The sequence below is a fragment of the Engraulis encrasicolus genome, chromosome 22 (assembly GCF_034702125.1).
Source record: "Engraulis encrasicolus isolate BLACKSEA-1 chromosome 22, IST_EnEncr_1.0, whole genome shotgun sequence".
Classification (NCBI taxonomy): Eukaryota; Metazoa; Chordata; class Actinopteri; order Clupeiformes; family Engraulidae; genus Engraulis; species Engraulis encrasicolus.
Genome location: NC_085878.1, coordinates 50,431,661 through 50,451,660, shown reverse-complemented (window position 1 = coordinate 50,451,660; position 20,000 = coordinate 50,431,661). Strand labels below are relative to the sequence as shown.

Sequence of the window (20,000 nt, the reverse complement as noted above, 5' to 3'; positions counted from 1 at the left end):
ACGGCGATGGCCACGTGGCGACGCTTCTCCTTCTCCTGCTGCTGCTGCAGCTCCCACCACTCCAGGTCACTGTACTCACAACGCTCACCCATGTAGCCAGACACACAGCTACACACACACCACACACACACCACACACACACACACACACACACACACACACACACACACACACACACACACACACACACACACACACAGTTACACATACAAACACACACACACACACACACACGGTTACATATACACATGGTTAGACATACAGTACATAAGCTGGTTACACACACACAGAGTTACACAAACACACACGGTTACACAAACACGTTTGCACACACACACACACGCACACACACACACACACACGCACACGCACACGCACACGCACACGCACACACACATTTACACAACATTGACTCATAAAGTCATCCTCAATATTTCAAATAAGACAGCCATTGATTGTTCCAAATCAACTTCTTAACCCCTTAGTGATACACTATGGCTCCCTGTAATGCCATAGCAATGTTGTTATGACGTAGTTAAGCATTTTCAGCTAGTGAATAGGGTTGCCGGCGACCCCTGCTACAGTAAGAGGCTACTCCAATTTCTGGTCAGCCCAGGTCAAGACTGGAGCTACTTAGGATACCCTCAGAATTGCATCAGATTTGTGAGCCAACACTCCCATCTAGTGGTCTTTAATCAATATTCGGTTGTGTGTGTGAGCATGCAGTCTTTGTTTGGATTTTTTTTAAAATGCTAATGTGTGTGTGTGTGTGTGTGTGTGTGTGTGTGTGTGTGTGTGTGTGTGTGTGTGTGTGTGTGTGTGTGTGTGTGTGTGTGTGTGTGTGTGTGTGTGTGTGTGTGTGTGTGTGCTTGTGTGTACTTGCTTGCAGGCATAGGTCTCCATCTCTGGGAAATAGAAACACACTCCCTCGTACATGCAGTAGGCCTCGTGGGAGGCCGGGCACCGCTCCCTCTTGCTGCCCTTGGTCACCGCAACTGGGCTCACCGTGGTTGGCCAGGAGCCCTTCACCTCTGAATGAACAACAAAGACGGACAAAAGCAGTTGTATTTTTTCCATAGTTTTTCATCTAGTGATTTAGAGCATTATGCAGGCTATTGCTAGCCTGGTTTAACCAGACCATATTAATTACTTCGTAATTCATTTTAGGTCTGGATCCTCTGTGCCCTGGAGCACAGGGGCGGGTGAAGTGAACTCTGCTCTGGTTTGAAATGAGCTCTGACCAATCGCTGACAGTTGACATATGTTATTATGCTACCAAGTGCGTTTGCTTATTGGCCAGTAGTAACACCGGTTGTCAGATGTGCAATAATTTGTACCATAATTTAGTCCTCTGTACGATCAAAAACACATGTTGAGTTACAGCCACCATTTGGTTTGTGTATAAAAATCTCCTCCCAAAAGCCCCCCAAAACGATAATTTTGAGATTTTAATGCAATAGTTTAAACATTTTAAATCTGGCAACACTGCCGGTTGTCTGAACGTTGGCTGAAAACCCTCCCCAGAGAAGTGTAATCAGACCCTCAGTAACCAGTCATCAGTAACCAGACTGAATTACGAAGCAATTCAAAATGAATGGTCTGACCTGTCGGGCTAGGCTATTGCCGGGTTTTCCCAATCTTTACCCTGACAAGTCCAACCATATACTGGCAATTCCAGCCGAGGTCCCCCTGACATGGGTCGTGCCATATTATTATTTTTTTCTGTGCACCCCTTTCCAGACTTTAGTCTAGGTCTGTGAATCAGTGCCCTGCAGGGATACATACAAAAATAACAATAGTAGTCGGAATGATCAGAGATGTACTATGTTGTTTTGTACGAAGTCATGCCACTATGCCACATTGTGTTATTGTAGTTGCAACATGATCTCCTTCAACAACGTACTTCACAACCATTTACACACATACACACACGCACGCACGGACGGGTATAATCACTCTGGTCTGTACAGCACCACTGGGTTACAATGTGCAATACAAGCTAAAAGAAAATGAAAGTGAAAAAGTGAAAGCCCATTGGGAAACTCCAACTCCCATTGTCATTGTGACACAGCACTCCACAGCACACAAGTGAACACTGCACACTGCACACAACAAAATTGCATTTATGCCTCACCCGTGCAAGGGGGCAGCCCTCAGTGGCGCCCCATGGGGAGCAGTGCGGTGGGACGGTACCATGCTCAGGGTACCTCAGTCATGGAGGAGGATGGGGGAGAGCACTGGTTGATTACTCCCCCCACCAACCTGGCGGGTCGGGAGTCGAACCGGCAACCTCTGGGATGCAAGTCTGACGCCCTAACCGCTCACCCATGACTGCCCTGTCTAAATGGCCAGTATATCAGATTCAAAGTCAAGCAGACAGACTCACCGTGGCATGTGAATCCTGTGCCGGTGTATCCAGCGCTGCAGATGCAGCTGTACTTCCCCACTGTGTTCACACACTCGGCCCACTCATGACAGCCATGCAGATCCAGTCGACACTCGTCTATGTCTGTACAACACAAACGGAGATGTGTTTGATGATGTGTTTTTGTGTTATTTAACACTATAGAGCCTGGGAGAGCTCAGAAAATACTTTTTCAGGGATGTCCAGAAAGAGTTCACTCCATTTGCAAAGTGTACCCTGACTTTATTAAGTCATGCGCCCATCTAAATAAAGCACACACATGCAATTATCATTGTGGTCTCATCTTCGTGGATAACGGTTACTTTACGGTGCAGTTACCATACGTAATTACTGTGTGCTTTCTGGGTAACAACAGGGCAACAGAGAGAAGTTAGATGACTAGATGGTTATAAAATATGCAGTAGGCCTAGTTTCATAGTAATTCTTGAGATATGTGTATTACATGGTATTTACTAGCCTATAATGCTTGAAATTACCCCCTTTTTACCCGTTAGATACCATGTAACTTTTCTTTGTTACCCTGTCATTTAGCAGAAAGTACACAGCAATTACTGTCCTGTAAGGTAAAGCATTACCAAACCGTGCGTAATGTACCTAACCGTAATGTAAAGCACAGCTGGTGTGCTGTGCATACATCATCGGATGCCATGCTGAGAGTGTGTTGTAATTTGGTCACATATGGGTCACAATGTCCCCATTAAGATAGAAAAATCCAAATCGTCTGTCATTTGGTGGGAAAACGCTTGTGTTTTCCTCTGATTATTTTGTTGCTAATGATAAAATACAATAGTGTACAAAATACTGCTATGCAGATGCGTTAAAGATAGGTTTGGTTTGGGTATGCTTTAGCGTTCCTTAGTTTTATAATATAGGGTGGTTGTGGATGTAGATGTCATTAACTGCAATTCATTTAAAGTAAGCTAATCAATTGTGTGTAGATAGTGTTGTGTTGTGTTTTTCACCTGTGCAGTGGTGTCCGTCCTCAGTGAAGCCCGCACTGCATCTGCAGTAGTGACCCCCTACTGTGTTCACACACTCTGATAGTGGACTCACACACTCCCCCAGTCCTGAAGTACACTCATCAATATCTACACACACACACACACACACACACACACACACACACACACACACACACATGAAGATGGGCACGCACATGCACACACACACGCATGCACGCATGCACACACACACACACACACACACACACACACACACACACACACACACACACACACACACACACACACACACACACACACACACACACACACACACACACACACACACACACACACACAAACAATCAAATACAGTTCATCAATATGCATAAACATTCACTGGCACATATCAATATCTTCACAACCAGCCACACAGCCAGGTTTCACAAATATACACACATACGCAGTCAAACACTGCCTCTAATTAGGCACTTCAATCTCTGTAGGTCACAGACTAAGAGATGCATCAATGCCAGCACACACATTCACATCAATACCTATAGAACACACACAGGTCACACAAGACTAACTACATAATAGCACCACATGGCAAGATTATATTCAAGGAAACATCACATCGTCAGTCCAGTGTTCTCAATTCAAGATAGAAAAGTTGAATAGGAAATACAATTATGTAACTCTCTCACATACAGACATGCACATGCATTGCGCTCGCACACATACTCACACAGTGGGGGTCCTACTATGACTTGCCCCCGGCAAATTATTGGCAAAAAACTCTTATAATAACTGACGAAAACCATGAACAGTAATGTCATTATTACAACGATGTGGTAATAGTGTAGAAATAACACTTTTACACGATTTTTAATTTGTTTAAATAACTATTTTAACACGTTTATAGCATTTTTCGTCAGGTAGTTGGGGGCGGGGTTTCACGATGGTGGCACCCTCTCTTGGGTGCCACCCCAGGCAATTGCCCAGTCGGACCAACCTTAGGACTGCCTCTGCACACACACACACACACACACACCCACGCACACACGCACACACGCACACACACAAACACACACACACACACACACACACACACACACACACACACACACACACACACACACACACACACACACACACACACACACACACACACACACACACACACACACACACACACACACACACACACACACACCTACCCACGCAGATCTCTCCATTCCCTGTGAAGCCTGGCAGGCACTGGCATGCCACATTTCCATCCTGAGGAATGCACTGAGCATTGACGTCACATGTCAGAGAGAAGCAGTCATCCTGGTCTACAGAGAGAGAGAGAGGAGGGGGGAGGGTACAGACAGTCAGACAGACAGACAGACAGACAGACAGAAGCTGATCATCCATCCTAAATCTTAATGTCAGCTGATGATCCATAAAGACATCTAACCCACCCATCGTCTTGTTAACCCCTATGTGTCCCCTGTCTCTTGTTCAGGCAGCTGATTCTCTGTTCAGCTGGCTTAGCAACATCTCTTCCATCTGCTTTGACTTTGACTCAAGTAGCAACCTTCTGGTGAGCTAGTTCCCCCCCCCCCCCCCCACACACACACACACAAAGAAGTGAGTTTTACAAAAAAGTTTATCCTCTGAATAACCAAGCATGGTAGTGGGACTACATGGTTTGGGGATGCATGAATGCTGTCAACATTGGCAATCTGAAATACACCTAAAAGAAACATGCATGTCAACATGCACTGTGACTACTGAAGCAGATCATGATATTCTCCATAGGATTGCATTCTAATCTCACACCAGTCTATTTAAGCCAGGTACACACTCAAAATGTGAAAGTTCAATGCAAAGAAGATGACCTCCCTTTTAATCCCTTTTCATCTCGAGACGATTCGAGCCAACACGGACCCTTCTCTACCGGATTTTAATCTGGGGTGTACTCACTTTTGTGAGTACATGTTCAAACATTAATGGCTATATTTTGTTTTTTTTCTGAGTGAACAAGAAATTTAAGTAGTTAAATATGCTGTTAAACGGTCACTAATCATTGTGTCAAAGTGAAATTTCTTCAATGCTTTCCCATGAAAAGATATACTCACAAATCTGCAAAACTGTGAGGGGTGTACTCACTTTCGTGATATAGTGTATCTGTGCAGGTAGGTGTGGGTGTGTATGTATATACAGAAGTTGTGTGTGCTTGTGGAAACTAGCAGCCAAAGGCCTCCAAGAAAAGATGTGCTTTGCTCAAACATGGCCAGCAAAGGGGCATTTTGAATGGAGTTGGATACTTTACTCCAAAGGAATGGAGCAGCTACATGGAAGGCTCTGTCACTGCTGGCCTTAAGTCTGGTGTGACTTGCACCAAAAGGGTGCAAAGGGATCGCCAGCTGGCCCTTGGAAGAGGAGCACAGGGGGGAAATAGGGGAAATAGGGGTGGAGGAGGTCTGTGAGGTACTCGGGCGCCAGACCATTCCAGATTGCAAACAATGCTCGGGTGCGTTAAAGTGGCAGCCAGCTGAGGTTCAAATTTGACTTCATTCAGCTCCGCTTAAGTCTATGGGTGACGTCACGGATGCTTTGTCCATTTTCGTGTATTACCCTCACTAAGCCGCCGTGTTGTCACTATCACAGCTGCAAGTGTGCCGCCATGTTGAAATAGGGGAAATATTTACAATAGCATCTATGGGAGGAAGATGTTTAATTTAGCATAATTTTGTTTAAGCATTACAGTAGTGCACCGGTTTTGCAAACATCAACCTGATGCTCTGACTCGGACACATCATCAGTGTTGTTTCCTGGAGTCACTGGGTGTTTCGGGTCTTACAACAGACACCCTCGACCAGGCGACCCGACCAGGGCTGATCAGACCCCGGCCTGTGTCCGAGTGGCATTCTACTCCCCCCACCTCTCTCCCCTCCTCAGCCAGAGCCATCTGGACGCTTTTTCAGCTGCCTCTGTGTTGTTGTTGATGGCTCTCTTCCGATTGGCCCCTGTTATGCCTAGTGTTCCGTAGGCTTTGCTCAGGGAGTGGCTGGCAAATCCCCGGCTCCCTACCTCCACTGGCATACATCTAGTTCTCCAGCCATTTCTGCGACAGTCCTCCACCAGCTCCTGGTACTTCTCCCTTTTCCTCTCCTGCGCCTCCTCCATCCTATCTTCCCATGGAACTGTCAGCTCGAGCATGACCAGTTGCTTTGTAGCCTCAGAGACCAGGATGAGGTCTGGTCTCAATCTGGACTGGGTGATGTGTGGTGGTATTTTCAGCTGCCTCTCCAGGTCAACTGTCATCACCCAGTCTCGGGCTGTAGAGAGCACCCCAGCCGCGGAGCCCTTTGGTGTTCTCTCGGGCTTCTGTCCCGCCTTCACAAACTGGATGGCCTTGGCGGTAGCTTGGGTGCATCGGCTATCCTTGATTCCCTTGCTGATTGCCTCAGCTATGGACTTCAGGACCTGATTGTGCCTCCATCGATAGCGACCCTCGCTCAGTGCCCTGGAGCAGCTGCTTAAGATGTGTTCCAAGGTCCCCATCTTGGAACACAGTGGACATGCGGGTGTCTCTATTTTGCCCCCAGGTGTACAGGTTAGATGGGCTCGGGAGGACATCATACACCCCTTGGATCAGGAACTTGATCCTCTGGGGGTTCCACTGCCAGATGTCCTTCCAGGTGATGTTGCGCTCCATCGCCTGCTCCCACTTCATCCAGGCTCCTTGCTGCTTCATGGCCACATGCTCTGCTGGTTCGCTCCTCCTCCACTGAAGCCCGCCACCTCCTCCTGCACCAGCCTCTGCCTCTCCTCCCAGTGGCAGTCTGTACTGGGTTGTTGTTGACATCCCAAGTCCCGCTCTGCCTTGCGCCACTGCGCCGAGGATGGCCTTGTGCTTCAGCCGAGACTCTGCTTGCTGGACTGCATCGGCTGCCCTCACTTCCTCCCTGTCCTCACCATGATTCCTGCCCCGGACACTTTGGCATCCCTGGATCCTGCGTACTGCAGGTGTTCCCGTGTCCGTGTCACGATGAACTCCTCTCTGACTGAGCTGAAGGGGAGCCTGAGCTTGTTGGTGTTTCCATACAGCCGATGTTGCTAAAGCTGCGTGGTAAGCCAGCCATCTGCGCAGATAGCTGCTCACCTTCTGCTCCAAGCCTTCCACCACGGTCATGGGCACCTCGTAGATGAGGAGAGGCCAGAGGATTCTTGGGAGGATTCCATGTTGGTACATCCAGGCCTGGAATCTACCAGGGAGCCCAGACTTGTCCACTGTTCTCAGCCATCCATCCAAGTCAGCACTGGTTGCCTTGATGGAGTCTCTGTCATTCAGGCTGCAGTTGAAGACCTTCCCCAGGCTCTTCACTGGTTTCTCAGTGACTGACGGGATCAGATGTTCTCCAAACCTGAAGCGGAATTTGTCTGAGACCTTCCCTTTCCGTAGTACCAGGAGACCTGGACTTTGCTGGCTTGAAACACATGCGTGCCCAAGCCATGATCCTTTCCAACCCTGGAGAATTCATCTGGCTCCTGGAACAGTTGTTGGTCGTCACAGTGAGGTCGTCCATGAAGGCTCTGATAGGCGGTTGCCTTACTCCAGACTTGCTGAGTGGACCTCTGCATTCGGTTTCAGCTCCCTTGGCAAGCATATTCATCGCCAGTGCGAAGAGGGTCACTGAGATGGTGCAACCAGTGATTATGCCAACTTCCAGCTGGTGCCAATCAGATGTCAGCTGACCGGATGACACTCTCAAGCTGAACTTGCTGTAGTAGTCCAGGATGAGGCTTTTCACCTTCTGGTGGTACATGGTGCTTCTCCAGTGCGACCTCCACCAGCTTATGGGGTAAGGAACCATATGCGTTGGTGAGATCCAGCCACAGCACAGCCAGGTCACCTCTGCCCTCTTTCGCCTCCCTGATGAGCTGGGTTACCACTCCTGTGTGTTCCAGGCAACCGGGAATACTCCGGTATCCCTCCATTCTGCACAACGAGTGTCGATGTAATTATTGCTCAGCAGGAAGTTGGAGAGTCTCCTGGCCACGATGCTGAAGAAGATTTTACTCTCCACACTTAACAAGGAGATTACCCGAAACTGGTCGATGTTCTCAGACTTTTCTTCTTTCGGTATGTACACTCCCTCAGCATACCTCCATGGCTGGGCAATCTTCCCTCTCCTCCAGATCACCTTCAGGGCCTTCCAAAGCCGGCGTAGCAGTTTCGGGCAGTTCTTATAAACCTTATATGGCACACCGCTCGGGCCTGGAGCTGAGCTTGATCTTGCTCTCCTCACACTTCCTCCACTTCCCTTAGGGCTTGGCTCCTTCAGGTTGAAGTCTGAAGTAGGCTCTGGTTGGTTCTATCAGTGCATTGCATGGGCCTAGCGGTTGTTCTCTGTTGGGGTCACTGTATGTGGCCTTGAGATGGTTGTTGATCTCCTCCTTCGAGCAGGTGAGGCGGCCCGCCCTCTTTTGGCCAAGTAGCTGCTTGGTCAAATTGAAAGGGTTAGCCAGGAAAGCTGCCCTCTTCCTGGCTCTTTCTTTCCGCCTCCTCCTGTGGAACTCTGCTCTCCGCAGGGTCAGCAGCTGCTTCCTCAGGATTGCTCTCAGGTCTGCTAGGCCCCCTCGCTCAGCATCTCCTGCTCTTCTGTATTGCTTCTTCAGCAGCTTGAGCTCTTCCCTGCACTGCTGGATTTTCCTTGCTCTGTGGCTTGGAGCATAAGCCGATGGTGCTGGCTTAGGAGCCTCGGTTCCAAAACGCTCTGCTGCGATGTTCACTATGAGCGTTGCCATTGTTCTCAGCCTCTGGTCCACATCCCCCTTGGCGGTCACCTCCAGGATCTGGTCCACATCCTCATCAAACTGCTTCCACTCTGCTCTCTTTGAGGACTGGGGCCACTGGATCCTTGGTTGAGCTGAAGGAGCACTGCCCGTTGCTGGAGCTTGCTGTCTCTGGAAATCCTGCAGGTTGTTGGGAGTTACCTGGAGAGGGCTCTGGGTGTCAGGTGGGCTGCTGGCAGTAGCTGGTGACACTAGGAGGCTCTGGGCACTATGGGTTGCCTCCGGGCCTAGCTCCTCCAGCGTCTGCTGACCAGAAGTGACTTCTGTGCGTTGTGTCACCGTTGCCACTGTCAAGCATTCATCCTGCCTTGATGTATCTTAAGGCCTCTCTCATTCTTGCAGGTTTTTCCACAGATGCATGTTGTTGCCGTTGTCGTTAATTCGTTTTCCTGAGTCGTCATTCTTAGATCCGTCCTGGTGGGGTGCTCATTCTCCCCCCCTCTCGGGCACCCCTGGGGGTATTTCTCATTAGTGGGTTTTGTAGCTTGCTTTGGGTTCTTCTTGTCAGAAGAATTGGTTTGGGCTGCCAACCCTCCCCAACCCGGGTTGCCGTCTCTCCGGCCGTCCTCTGTCTCTCCAGATGTCACCACACTCTTCGCGGTCGTCACCCAGTCTGTTCCTGGTTGTCACTGGTTTCCCAGGTTGTTTCAGTTTTGCAAACATCAACCTGATGCACTGACTCGGACACATCATCAGTGTTGTTTCCTGGAGTCACTGGGTGTTTCGGGTCTTACAACAGACACCCTCGACCAGGCGACCCGACCAGGGCTGATCAGACCCCGGCCTGTGTCCGAGTGGCATTCTACTCCCCCCACCTCTCTCCCCTCCTCAGCCAGAGCCATCTGGACGCTTTTTCAGCTGCCTCTGTGTTGTAGTCATCTGTAGTGTAGCTCTCTCCAAGTCCATGAAATATCAAAGCTGACACACTAGTATTGTGGCTGTAGTGTGTGTTCAGGGATACATACATGGCACATACAGCGATTTTGTAGATATAGTTTTTTTGAATGCCAATCAAGTCCCGACAATCTTCATGTTAATTCGTTGCCACTTCACATACCAGCATTCAGATAACATTAAGACACTCAAAATATGCAATTCAATGATGACTCTCCTGTGTTTTCCCCCCAAATCAATATGACAGGTTCCTGATTTTGGTGAAAATTTGAAAAATGCCTGGATGTCCAACTCTTTGTTTTCACCATAAGGAGCAAATAAGTATTATTGCTACTCCTATACCAGAGAGACTGGATAATAATGCTCCTCGAATCTTTGCCTATACTCTCTTGCATGTTTCATATCTCTCCCCTCTCATCAATTCTCCTTTCCTTGCATGGCTTCTCCTCTTCCATCATCTCCATATCATTCCACCCACGTTTAATTGGTTCATCTCTCTTTCTGAACGTTGATATTTTGTCATTTAAAGGACAACTGTCATGTTTGAAAAGTTAAACTCGAACTAAATTATCGGCTTTTTCCTCAGCAAATATGTATGTTTGTTTCATTTACTCAGAACTGCTCAAAGATATCATAGTTTCGGTTTGTCAATTGTTTTGAGAGAGAGAGAGAGAGAGAGAGAGAGAGAGAGAGAGAGAGAGAGAGAGAGAGAGAGAGAGAGAGAGAGAGAGAGAGAGAGAGAGAGAGAGAGAGAGAGAGAGAGAGGATTCTCCTGTACCTGACACCATCTTCTCTGTAATGAGTGTGGGCTCTGGTAGCTCAGGTGGAGGGAGGGGAAAACCTTCATCATTTAGAGTTTTCCTCTGAGTCTGAGCACTGGAATCCTCATCCCCAGACCCTGAGAAACACACACACACACACGCACGCACGCACGCACGCACGCACGCACGCACGCACGCACGCACGCACGCACACGCACACGCACACGCACACGCACACACACACACACACACACACACATACACACACACACACACACACACACACACACACACACACACACGTCATCATCATCATCATCATCATTATCATCAAACAATCACACACACACACAGACACACGCACGCACGCACGCACACACACACACACACACACACACACACGTCATCATCATCATCATCATCAAACAATCACACACACACACACACACACACACACACACACACACACACACACACACACACACACACACACACACACACACACACACACACACACACACACACACACACACACACACACACACACACCTGATGTACTACATTTACTTCATAGTTAATCATTATTATTCCAATCATGAGTCATTCATCATTATGTATTGACTACTAATGGAGTAGACATTACTGCATGCATGAATTGCATGTTTATTCACTATTAATCAGTCATTACTTCAGATATTATTCCATCATTACTCACGCAACCTTATTGTTAAGTGTTACCAAGATGTTTTAGTGGAAAGCTGGAAATGTTGTAGTGTCACAGTGTGTGGTATGGAGCTGTCCACTTAAAAAAAGTTTTTTTTTGCTTCTGTGAACCTGCTTTTATAACCATTCATCAATCTTGATCCACATCCAATTCAGCATCAATGTTAAGTTGCTAGATCTAAATCTGTGTGTGTGTGTGTGTGTGTGTGTGTGTGTGTGTGTGTGTGTGTGTGTGTGTGTGTGTGTGTGTGTGTGTGTGTGTGTGTGTGTGTGTGTGTGTGTGTGTGTGTGTGTGTGTGTGTGTGTGTGTGTATGAAGTCTTGTGTATTATGCATTGTGTACTGTGAGTCTATCTATGCTGCTTGACACCTTGTGTGTCCTGCTAGATTACCGTAATAAATGTTATTCTACTCTACTCTAATTATGAACAATAATTTATTGACGTGTAACTAGTTTTCATTCTTATTCTATGGATTCCTGTTGGAAACTCACCTGGCATTGGGAAGAACTCACTGGACGGCTTGCAGCCTTTGCCATCTGACGATTGGCTATACTCTGAGTGACAGGAACAATGAGCCAATCCAAGTCTGCTCTCACACAGCTGGGCACAACCTCCATTCTGATAGAGACACATGTCTGCTCCTGTGGGGCATAGGAAGTTAGGCTATATTAGATAAAGTGTAATATATGACAAGGGTCACTTTCATTGGCTACTATTCCCTCAAAAACGTGAACCTCCATCTAGATGGTGACCGCATGCATGTGATGATTGGAAAACCTGAATGGAGTCAAAAGGGCTGAATGCTAAAACATATTCTACTCTAATTTCCAGTCCTCAACCTCATAAATACACAACTATGGTTGGTAAGAGGGAGCATTGTCAAGTTCTTTGGGTGTTTACTTTTTTCTACCAGGGCAGAAGAGTTCAACCTGTACTGGCTAGCATTCTACTAGTGTACATGGATTTGGCCTACTAAATACATCTTGTTGACTCAGTATGCCTATATCACAATCTAGAGGTGCAAAAATATCTTTAAAAAATAATAACAAAAAAAAACTGACATGAGTTATATTTAGGACTAGTTTCGAACTTAATATTAATAATTGAGCCAGGAGCCAGTCAAGAAGAAGCGGCTTCCATTTCACTACATTCAATCCAGGGCCACTGCCACTTTGCAACCAAAATTTGGGCCTTTAAAATTGAGATTGACAGAAAAACGTGTGAGAATGTTTTTCAATACGGAATGACAGCAGTTGATACAAATCTGATTACGGTATGTGAAGCGAGTTTTCATATGAGAAGTGTTCCCCACGACGCTCGTAGCAGGTCGCTCTGACAAAGATTACATTTGGGGTTTTCATTTGGGGTTGCGAGAGTCATCATCGTTCACTTACTAATGACTCAAATAAGCATTGGCTGACTAGGGACAGTGATTAATTAAACTTTTAATTCTACATAGAGCCCCTTTAACTCCTTAAGACACGGCTTTATAAATTAGTTGTTACCAGAATGGCAATGACCAAGTCGTAATGTATTACTAAAGTCCCTGTGCACTGACATAGTAGTGTAGTACTATAGTAGTTAAATTTCCATGTCAATTACAGCGTGCCACAGGAGGTACGGCATGCATTAAGGGGCTACGTAATCCATAGATACTAACATAAGATTACTGTATGCCAATGAATGGGATGGGGTGGTGGGCTTGGTGCAGCTCACCTGGCTTGGCAAGGGGGTGCACGATGACAAGGCCGGCAGGCTGTACTACACGGACACTAAGGCGCTGAGGAGCTGGGGGTCTTCGGTCCTTCGACAGCCTCAGCAGCTGATTGCCTTGCCAGTCTGAGACCCACACAGAGTCCCCAAACACAGCCAGGCCAAATGGGAGACCTAAGGAAGGGGAGGGAAGGGGAGGGGATGGGTGGGTGTTATAAAGAGTAAAACACACAACATGAGACCCACAGTATGTCAATTCTGCAGAGCTGTGATCATTGTAACATTTAATAAAAGTTAAAGGGACACTGTGTGAGATTTTTAGTTGTTTATTTCCAGAATTCATGCTACTCATTCACTAATGTTGCCTTTTTCATGAATACTTACCACCACCATCAAATTCTAAGCATTCATTATGACTGGAAAAATTGCGCTTTACATGCATGAAAAGGGGGATCTTCTCCATGGTCCGCCATTTTGAATTTCCAAAAATAGCAATTTTTAGCTGCAAAAATCACTCTACTTGGACCATACTAGAAAATATTTGTTTATTACTTAGTAAACTTTCATGTAAAGATCAAATTTGGCAATAGGCAGCCCAGTTTCAATGAACAGCATAGTTGCAGTACCTTTTTTGACCATTTCCTGCACAGTGTCCCTTTAAGCGTGTGGAATTGATGGAGCACAGGATAAGATTTCATAAAAAAAAAAAATCACGTGTTTAGAACATCTGTTTGTATACAGAGAGAGAGAAAGAAAGAGAGAGAGAGGGAGAGAGGGAGAGTGTGTGTGTGCGTGCGTGCGTGCGTGCGTGCGTGTGTGCGTGCGTGCGTGTCTGTGACTACAGAAGCCTCACCTACTTGTGTCTGGGCCAGTGTGTGCCGGTGTGACCCGTCCAGGTTGGCTGAATCCACAGAGCCCCTCTGCAGGTCGCACCAGTACAGGCGCTCAGCGTGCAGGTCCAGTGCTAGACCACTAGGGGTCACTAGATCCTCCCGCGCAATCACAACACGAGCACCACCATCCAGATTTGACCCACACACGCAGGGACGGGGGCCAATGTCTGTCCAGAACAACTTCCTCAAGGGCAAACACACACACACACACACACACACACACACACACACACACGCACACACACACACACACACACACACACACACACACACACACACACACACACACACACACACACACACACACACACACACACACACACACACACACACACACACACAGACACACACACACACACACACACACAAATATTTTAAATAGTATATGATTACACATAACTACATCATATTGTAGAGCACAGCTACATAATATAATAGTAAGTATAGTAAGTTTCTTACTGGGCCTGTGGGTATACGGTAATGCCCCGAGGCTTGTGGATGCCCTTGTCTATGAGCAGCTGTTGGTCCTGCCCACTTAGACTACATCTGGAGATACTGGAGAGCCTGCAAATAAACACACAGTTTTTTTTTGTCCAAATGGCTGGCTTTGAGGAGCAACAGCATTAAATGTCACAACAGTTTGGCACACACTTCAAGAGCTATGTGTAGAGTTTGAAAGCCAAGTTTGCCCACGGTTGGTCGATTTTCAACAATTTTCAGCCACATCTTCAATTGTGATCAACTTGAAAATGGTTGTAGTGGTAACTATTACACCGAGGTAGCCTCTTAGTGCAGATGAGGTCGCCGGTGGGCCTATTCACTATTTGCTGAAAATACTAAACTACATCATAACAACATTGCTCTGACATTACTGAGAGCCTTAACTTAAGTAACAGATTAAGACATAGCCATTACAATTTTGGTGACAGTAAGGTTATAACAGAGGCTCTGCGCTAAGGGGTCAAACTTGCGATTGATGCACTGACCCTCTGTCTGTCCAGTAGAGCTTGCGGTTGATCCAGTCCACAGCCAGGCCCTCGGGGGAGTCCAACCCGGAAGACACCACCACCTCTCGCTCTCCACCACTTAGATTTGCCCTTTCAATGTGGCCCTGAGACATGCTGGAAAAATACACCTGAAAACAAAGACCAATGCAACACCCACAAAATAATAATTATTTACAAGTTTGCGGAAAAGTAAAGAAAATAAGAGGGAGGGGTCAGAACCCACAGGGAATTCCTCAATACATTTGTTTATGAAAATGTTCAAGTTTTGTCCAAGTCTGACCTCGTTCTTCTTACTGTATTTTCTCTAGCCACCTTCAAATCTATGCCCACCAGAGGGCAGTAAACAGTGTAGAGATTGTAACTTCTGTCCTGGCAATCCCTACAGTACAGTACTAACACTGCATGCACATGTACACATTTCCACCTTTTAACAATGCAAATCACCTTTTCGTTCTGTAAAGCATGTATTGGGCTTTGTGCCAAATGCTGAATATAAACAAAGCTTATTCAAAGGTGCCTAAAATAGCAGTCATGGCCTAATGTTTAAGGAAATTGGTTTAGGGATCAGAGAGTTAGAAGTAAGAAGCACCTAACCTCACATTACTCCAGGGACTGTAACCAACACCATTATGTTGTAAATGTGTGTAGTACTATGGTAGCAAAGTCCTGTCAGTGACTATAGCAATAGCAATAGGTTTTGTATAGCACATTGTCATACATTACTGTCATTCAATGTGCTAAAGGGAAAAGAAGGAAAAGAGAGAAGAAAATGTATTATAGAAAGTATAGAGTATATACAGGGCTTAGACAATGAAACTGAAACACCTGCCAGTCTTCATTCATCACGATTTTGCAGCAGAGCTTATGCCACCTTATGCTCTCTCAGAATGTCTCATCATTAGACACATTATGTAAATGGATGGTGAAACTTTCATTTTACGCCAGAGATATCCTTTAATGAAGTCTTACATAGCATTTGAATATGATTCTACAGGAAATCTACAAATAAAGTGTTCTCAATTGAACTCTGACCTTGCTCTCCACTGGGTCGTAGTCCAAGGCTATGATGGTTCCTCTAGGTTCCTCTACAACTCTCCTACTCTCGGTTCCGTCTGTGTTCGCTCGATGAATGTCCACCAGGTTTGCAAAGAGCAGGTACGGGGCAGGTCCTGAGACCACCATGAGACAACGTTTAAAAAACAATAGAATTTGTGCCATTAATTTGTTGTGTGCGTTATTTATATATGTAAGAGGGTATATGCCTGTGTGTGTGTGTGTGTGTGTGTGTGTGTGTGTGTGTGTGTGTGTGTGTGTGTGTGTGTGTGTGTGTGTGTGTGTGTGTGTGTGTGTGTGTGTGTGTGTGTGTGTGTGTGTGTGTGTGTGTGTGTGTGTGTGCGTGTGTGTGTGTGTGTATATGTGTGTGTGTGTGTGTGTGTGTGTGTGCGTGCATGCATGCGCGTGTGTGTGTGTGTGTGTGTGTGTGTGTGTGTGTGTGTGTGTGTGTGTGTGTGTGTGTGTGTGCGTGTGTGTGTGTGTGAGTGTACTTGCGTGCGTGCGTGCGTGCGTGTGTGTCATCACCTGTGGAATTGCAGTTCTTTCCATCTGGCTGGAGCTTGAATCCAGGGGAGCACTCGCACTCCCATAGGCCAGGGCCAAGAGGCACACATGCCTGGCTACACCCCCCTCTGTCCACAGCACTGCATCCTGGAAAAAAGGGCACAGTATGAGGAACATATCTCACAAACACGAACGCATGCACGCACACACGCACCCATGCACCCACGCATGCACCCATGCACCCACGCACATGCACATGAAGAGCTTCGTTGCAAAATTATGTATATCCATTATGGAACATTTTGGGAACATTTTTGTATTGCATTTGTATTGCATTGAATTGTATTGTAAAATATTTGAATGGCAAGAATTCACACATACTCTCGATGATAGGACTTCTGAACAGTCATTTCCAGTAATAACAATACAAAAGTCAAAAATGGTGGATACATCGTTTTGCAACGAAACTCTTTACATACACTCACACACGTATGCACCCACACACGTACACACACGTACACACGCACACTAATAAAACCACAGTGATAAATAAAAAACACCTTCATACCAGAACAGGAGTGTCCATCGGGTTGCAAGACGCCACCGTCGGTGCACAAACACACATCTCCTGACTGGGTGTGGACACAGGAGCCCTCACACACTGTGGCATTCTCCAAGCACGGCCTTCGCTCTGAGCAGCAGGGGCACAAGGGGGCCAGGTGAAAGGTCACAGGTCAGGGTTCAGTTCAAGCAGTGATGCGAAAAGCAACTCATCCACACACACGAAACACAAAAACAGAGAGAGAGAACCTTGCGTGCTCACATGCGTGTCCACAGACAGACAGACAGACAGACAGACAGACAGACAGACAGACAGACAGACACACACACACACACACACACACACACACACACACACACACACACACACACACACACACACACACACACACACACACACACACACACCATCTGTAGAGGCAACAGTGTTCATACTTTTTTTATCTTGTTATTTGTATGCAATGCTTTGGCAACACTATCTTAACAGTCATGCTAATAAAGCACCATTTGAATTTTGATTTTGAGAGAGAGAAAGACAGAGAGAGATGGAGAGAGACAGAGAGGCCTCTATGCATTACACTACCTCTACATGTCTGGTTGTAAGCAGAGGTACTGCGCTCTTTCAAATGACAGCACAGTATTTCACTATGTAGACTACTACCAGATACCAAAGCTATCAGGTGGGTTGGACAGGTGAGGCATTTGTATGTGTAGCACCCTTGATGTGAAATGTATGGTGGCAGATGCATGAGAGATACCTTGGGTATGTGAAGGCTTATATAACACCAGTGAACACTGCTTTGATGTGTCAATGCAAGAGGATGTGTCAACGCTTCACAAGGTACGTTCTGCACTGCTAAGATAATGACAATTAAACTGACTGGACTGCAGGTTAAAACAATAAGAAAATAACAATATTCTTCACAAATTCTGTATTTAAAACCCATTTTTGTTCCACTGTGTTTCCACAATAGTTCATGGCCTTGCTTCTTAGTGTCATTGTTCATTTAAGTGTTTGGTGCCAATTGTAAAGGTCATGAAATCTTGCCTTGCCTGCCCGTCTGTCTGTCTGTCAGTTTATGTCCCATGGTGAGGAAGGGGTAATGGATGTCTTGGTCACTCTACTAGCTAATACTTGTGTTTGCCCAGACAATCTAGGACAGCACATTCAGGCTGGGCCGCCCGGGCCACTTCCTGCAAGACATTCCACAGCAGCACATGATTCCAACAGGAGGATTTGTTGTGTCTGGCCGTGTTTGTGTTCGCAATGAACGTAAGGGCATTTGTCAGGCAATTTATTCCAAATGGGTAACAAATGCGTGTGGGAAGAAGGGGGGGTAGTGCCTGACAGGCCTGACCAAGGCAGCAATCTATTTATGGTGGGGTGCCATGGGTCTAAAGCTGCTATCTCGCAATCTGCCACCCAGCCAACTGATGCTCTCCGCGCACACACAGGGCAGGCAGGCCTACCCTCGGCTGAACCTTTCATCCCCAAACACACGCCTTAATTCCACGACATCATTTGAGGACTGTGGCATGTCATGTGAACTCTCTGTTTGTCTTTCTGCTGTACCTTTGGCAGAAACGATTGGCTGAAAACCTGCACCATAGCGTCACCTAATGCCAAAGCTAAGTGAATAAGAAAACAAAACATGGCTGATAGGGAGGTATGACATAGCTTAGATTTCATTGCTAATTACGCTTTCTTGAGGGAAAGTCTTGGAACATTCTAGAGACGAATTGTACAGCACCATCCCCTTTAAGATTTCTCCACGGTGACTAGTCATTTCCCAAATTATACACATTTTCAAGTGCTCATTATCAAAATGGTTGCCAAAGCATACAAGCTTTTTTATTACTGAAATCTTCACCACCACCACCACCACCACGAGTCCAGAGATTCATATGGGCTTTAAAGGAGTGTGTGATCTTTTTAGTAGTGTATTTACAGACACGAGCCCATTCATATATGCCAATCTGGTGGATCTTCTGCATGTTTATTTGCCATTTTGAATTACCAGTCAGATTTTTTTTGTCTAAAACCCCTACTATGGTCAGGGCAGTAAATATTAGTTTATTTACAGACTGGACCTTTAAATCAGACTGGACATCTAAAGTCTACAATTTGTATACCAATAGGGGGTGTCACTCCATGCCCATTTGCCACTCAGTTATGTATGTACAGTATACAGTGCATGCCTCTGAATTTCGTGTACTCGCTATAACGTGATAAAAGCACAGAGCCAATGGATATCAAATCAGGAAGTTTGAAGAAAGAAGACCCATATCTGCAACATCTAAATCAGGGGTCTCAGGAATAGGAAACAGGAGAATGGTGTCATAAGGGAAAAGTTTGATCTTGGAGGTTGTCACCCATTTTTTTCTAAGCACATTGAATGTGGACTGAATATAATAAATGTGCTAGGCCTATATAATCATTTTGATTAATTGATTGATTTCCTCCTTGCTTACTTGCTTGTTTGCTTGCTTGCTTGATTGATTGATTGATTGATTGATTGATTGATTGATTGATTGATTGATTGATTGATTGATTGATTGATGAGGATTAGAGGAGATATCACTTGATGTGCTTCCTGGATGAGCTGATTAATGTTATTTCAAAGTCTTCAGTTCTTTGAATGATTGTGTTTTGTCTTAGTCCCGCTCATGTAAT

The 20,000-nt window shown here is 46.1% G+C and overlaps 1 protein-coding gene across 1 annotated transcript in view; it reads right to left on the bottom strand.

The window, feature by feature from the left end:
- The window catches only part of egf (epidermal growth factor), a 43,304-nt gene that overhangs the window by 8,901 nt on the left and 14,403 nt on the right, over nt 1-20,000 (bottom strand). The window contains exons 8-22 of the mRNA XM_063188600.1: nt 17,334-17,456; nt 16,787-16,912; nt 16,241-16,377; nt 15,188-15,336; nt 14,661-14,765; nt 14,162-14,385; nt 13,312-13,482; nt 12,087-12,236; nt 10,889-11,008; nt 4,587-4,703; nt 3,388-3,513; nt 2,379-2,509; nt 2,189-2,197; nt 884-1,023; nt 1-108 (exon numbers count right to left, since the gene is read on the bottom strand). The exon at nt 1-108 is cut by the window's left edge and continues 60 nt beyond it. Of these exons, the coding sequence (XP_063044670.1) occupies nt 1-108; nt 884-1,023; nt 2,189-2,197; nt 2,379-2,509; nt 3,388-3,513; nt 4,587-4,703; nt 10,889-11,008; nt 12,087-12,236; nt 13,312-13,482; nt 14,162-14,385; nt 14,661-14,765; nt 15,188-15,336; nt 16,241-16,377; nt 16,787-16,912; nt 17,334-17,456 (1,936 nt within the window). The remainder of the gene's footprint in view (nt 109-883; nt 1,024-2,188; nt 2,198-2,378; nt 2,510-3,387; nt 3,514-4,586; nt 4,704-10,888; nt 11,009-12,086; nt 12,237-13,311; nt 13,483-14,161; nt 14,386-14,660; nt 14,766-15,187; nt 15,337-16,240; nt 16,378-16,786; nt 16,913-17,333; nt 17,457-20,000) is intronic.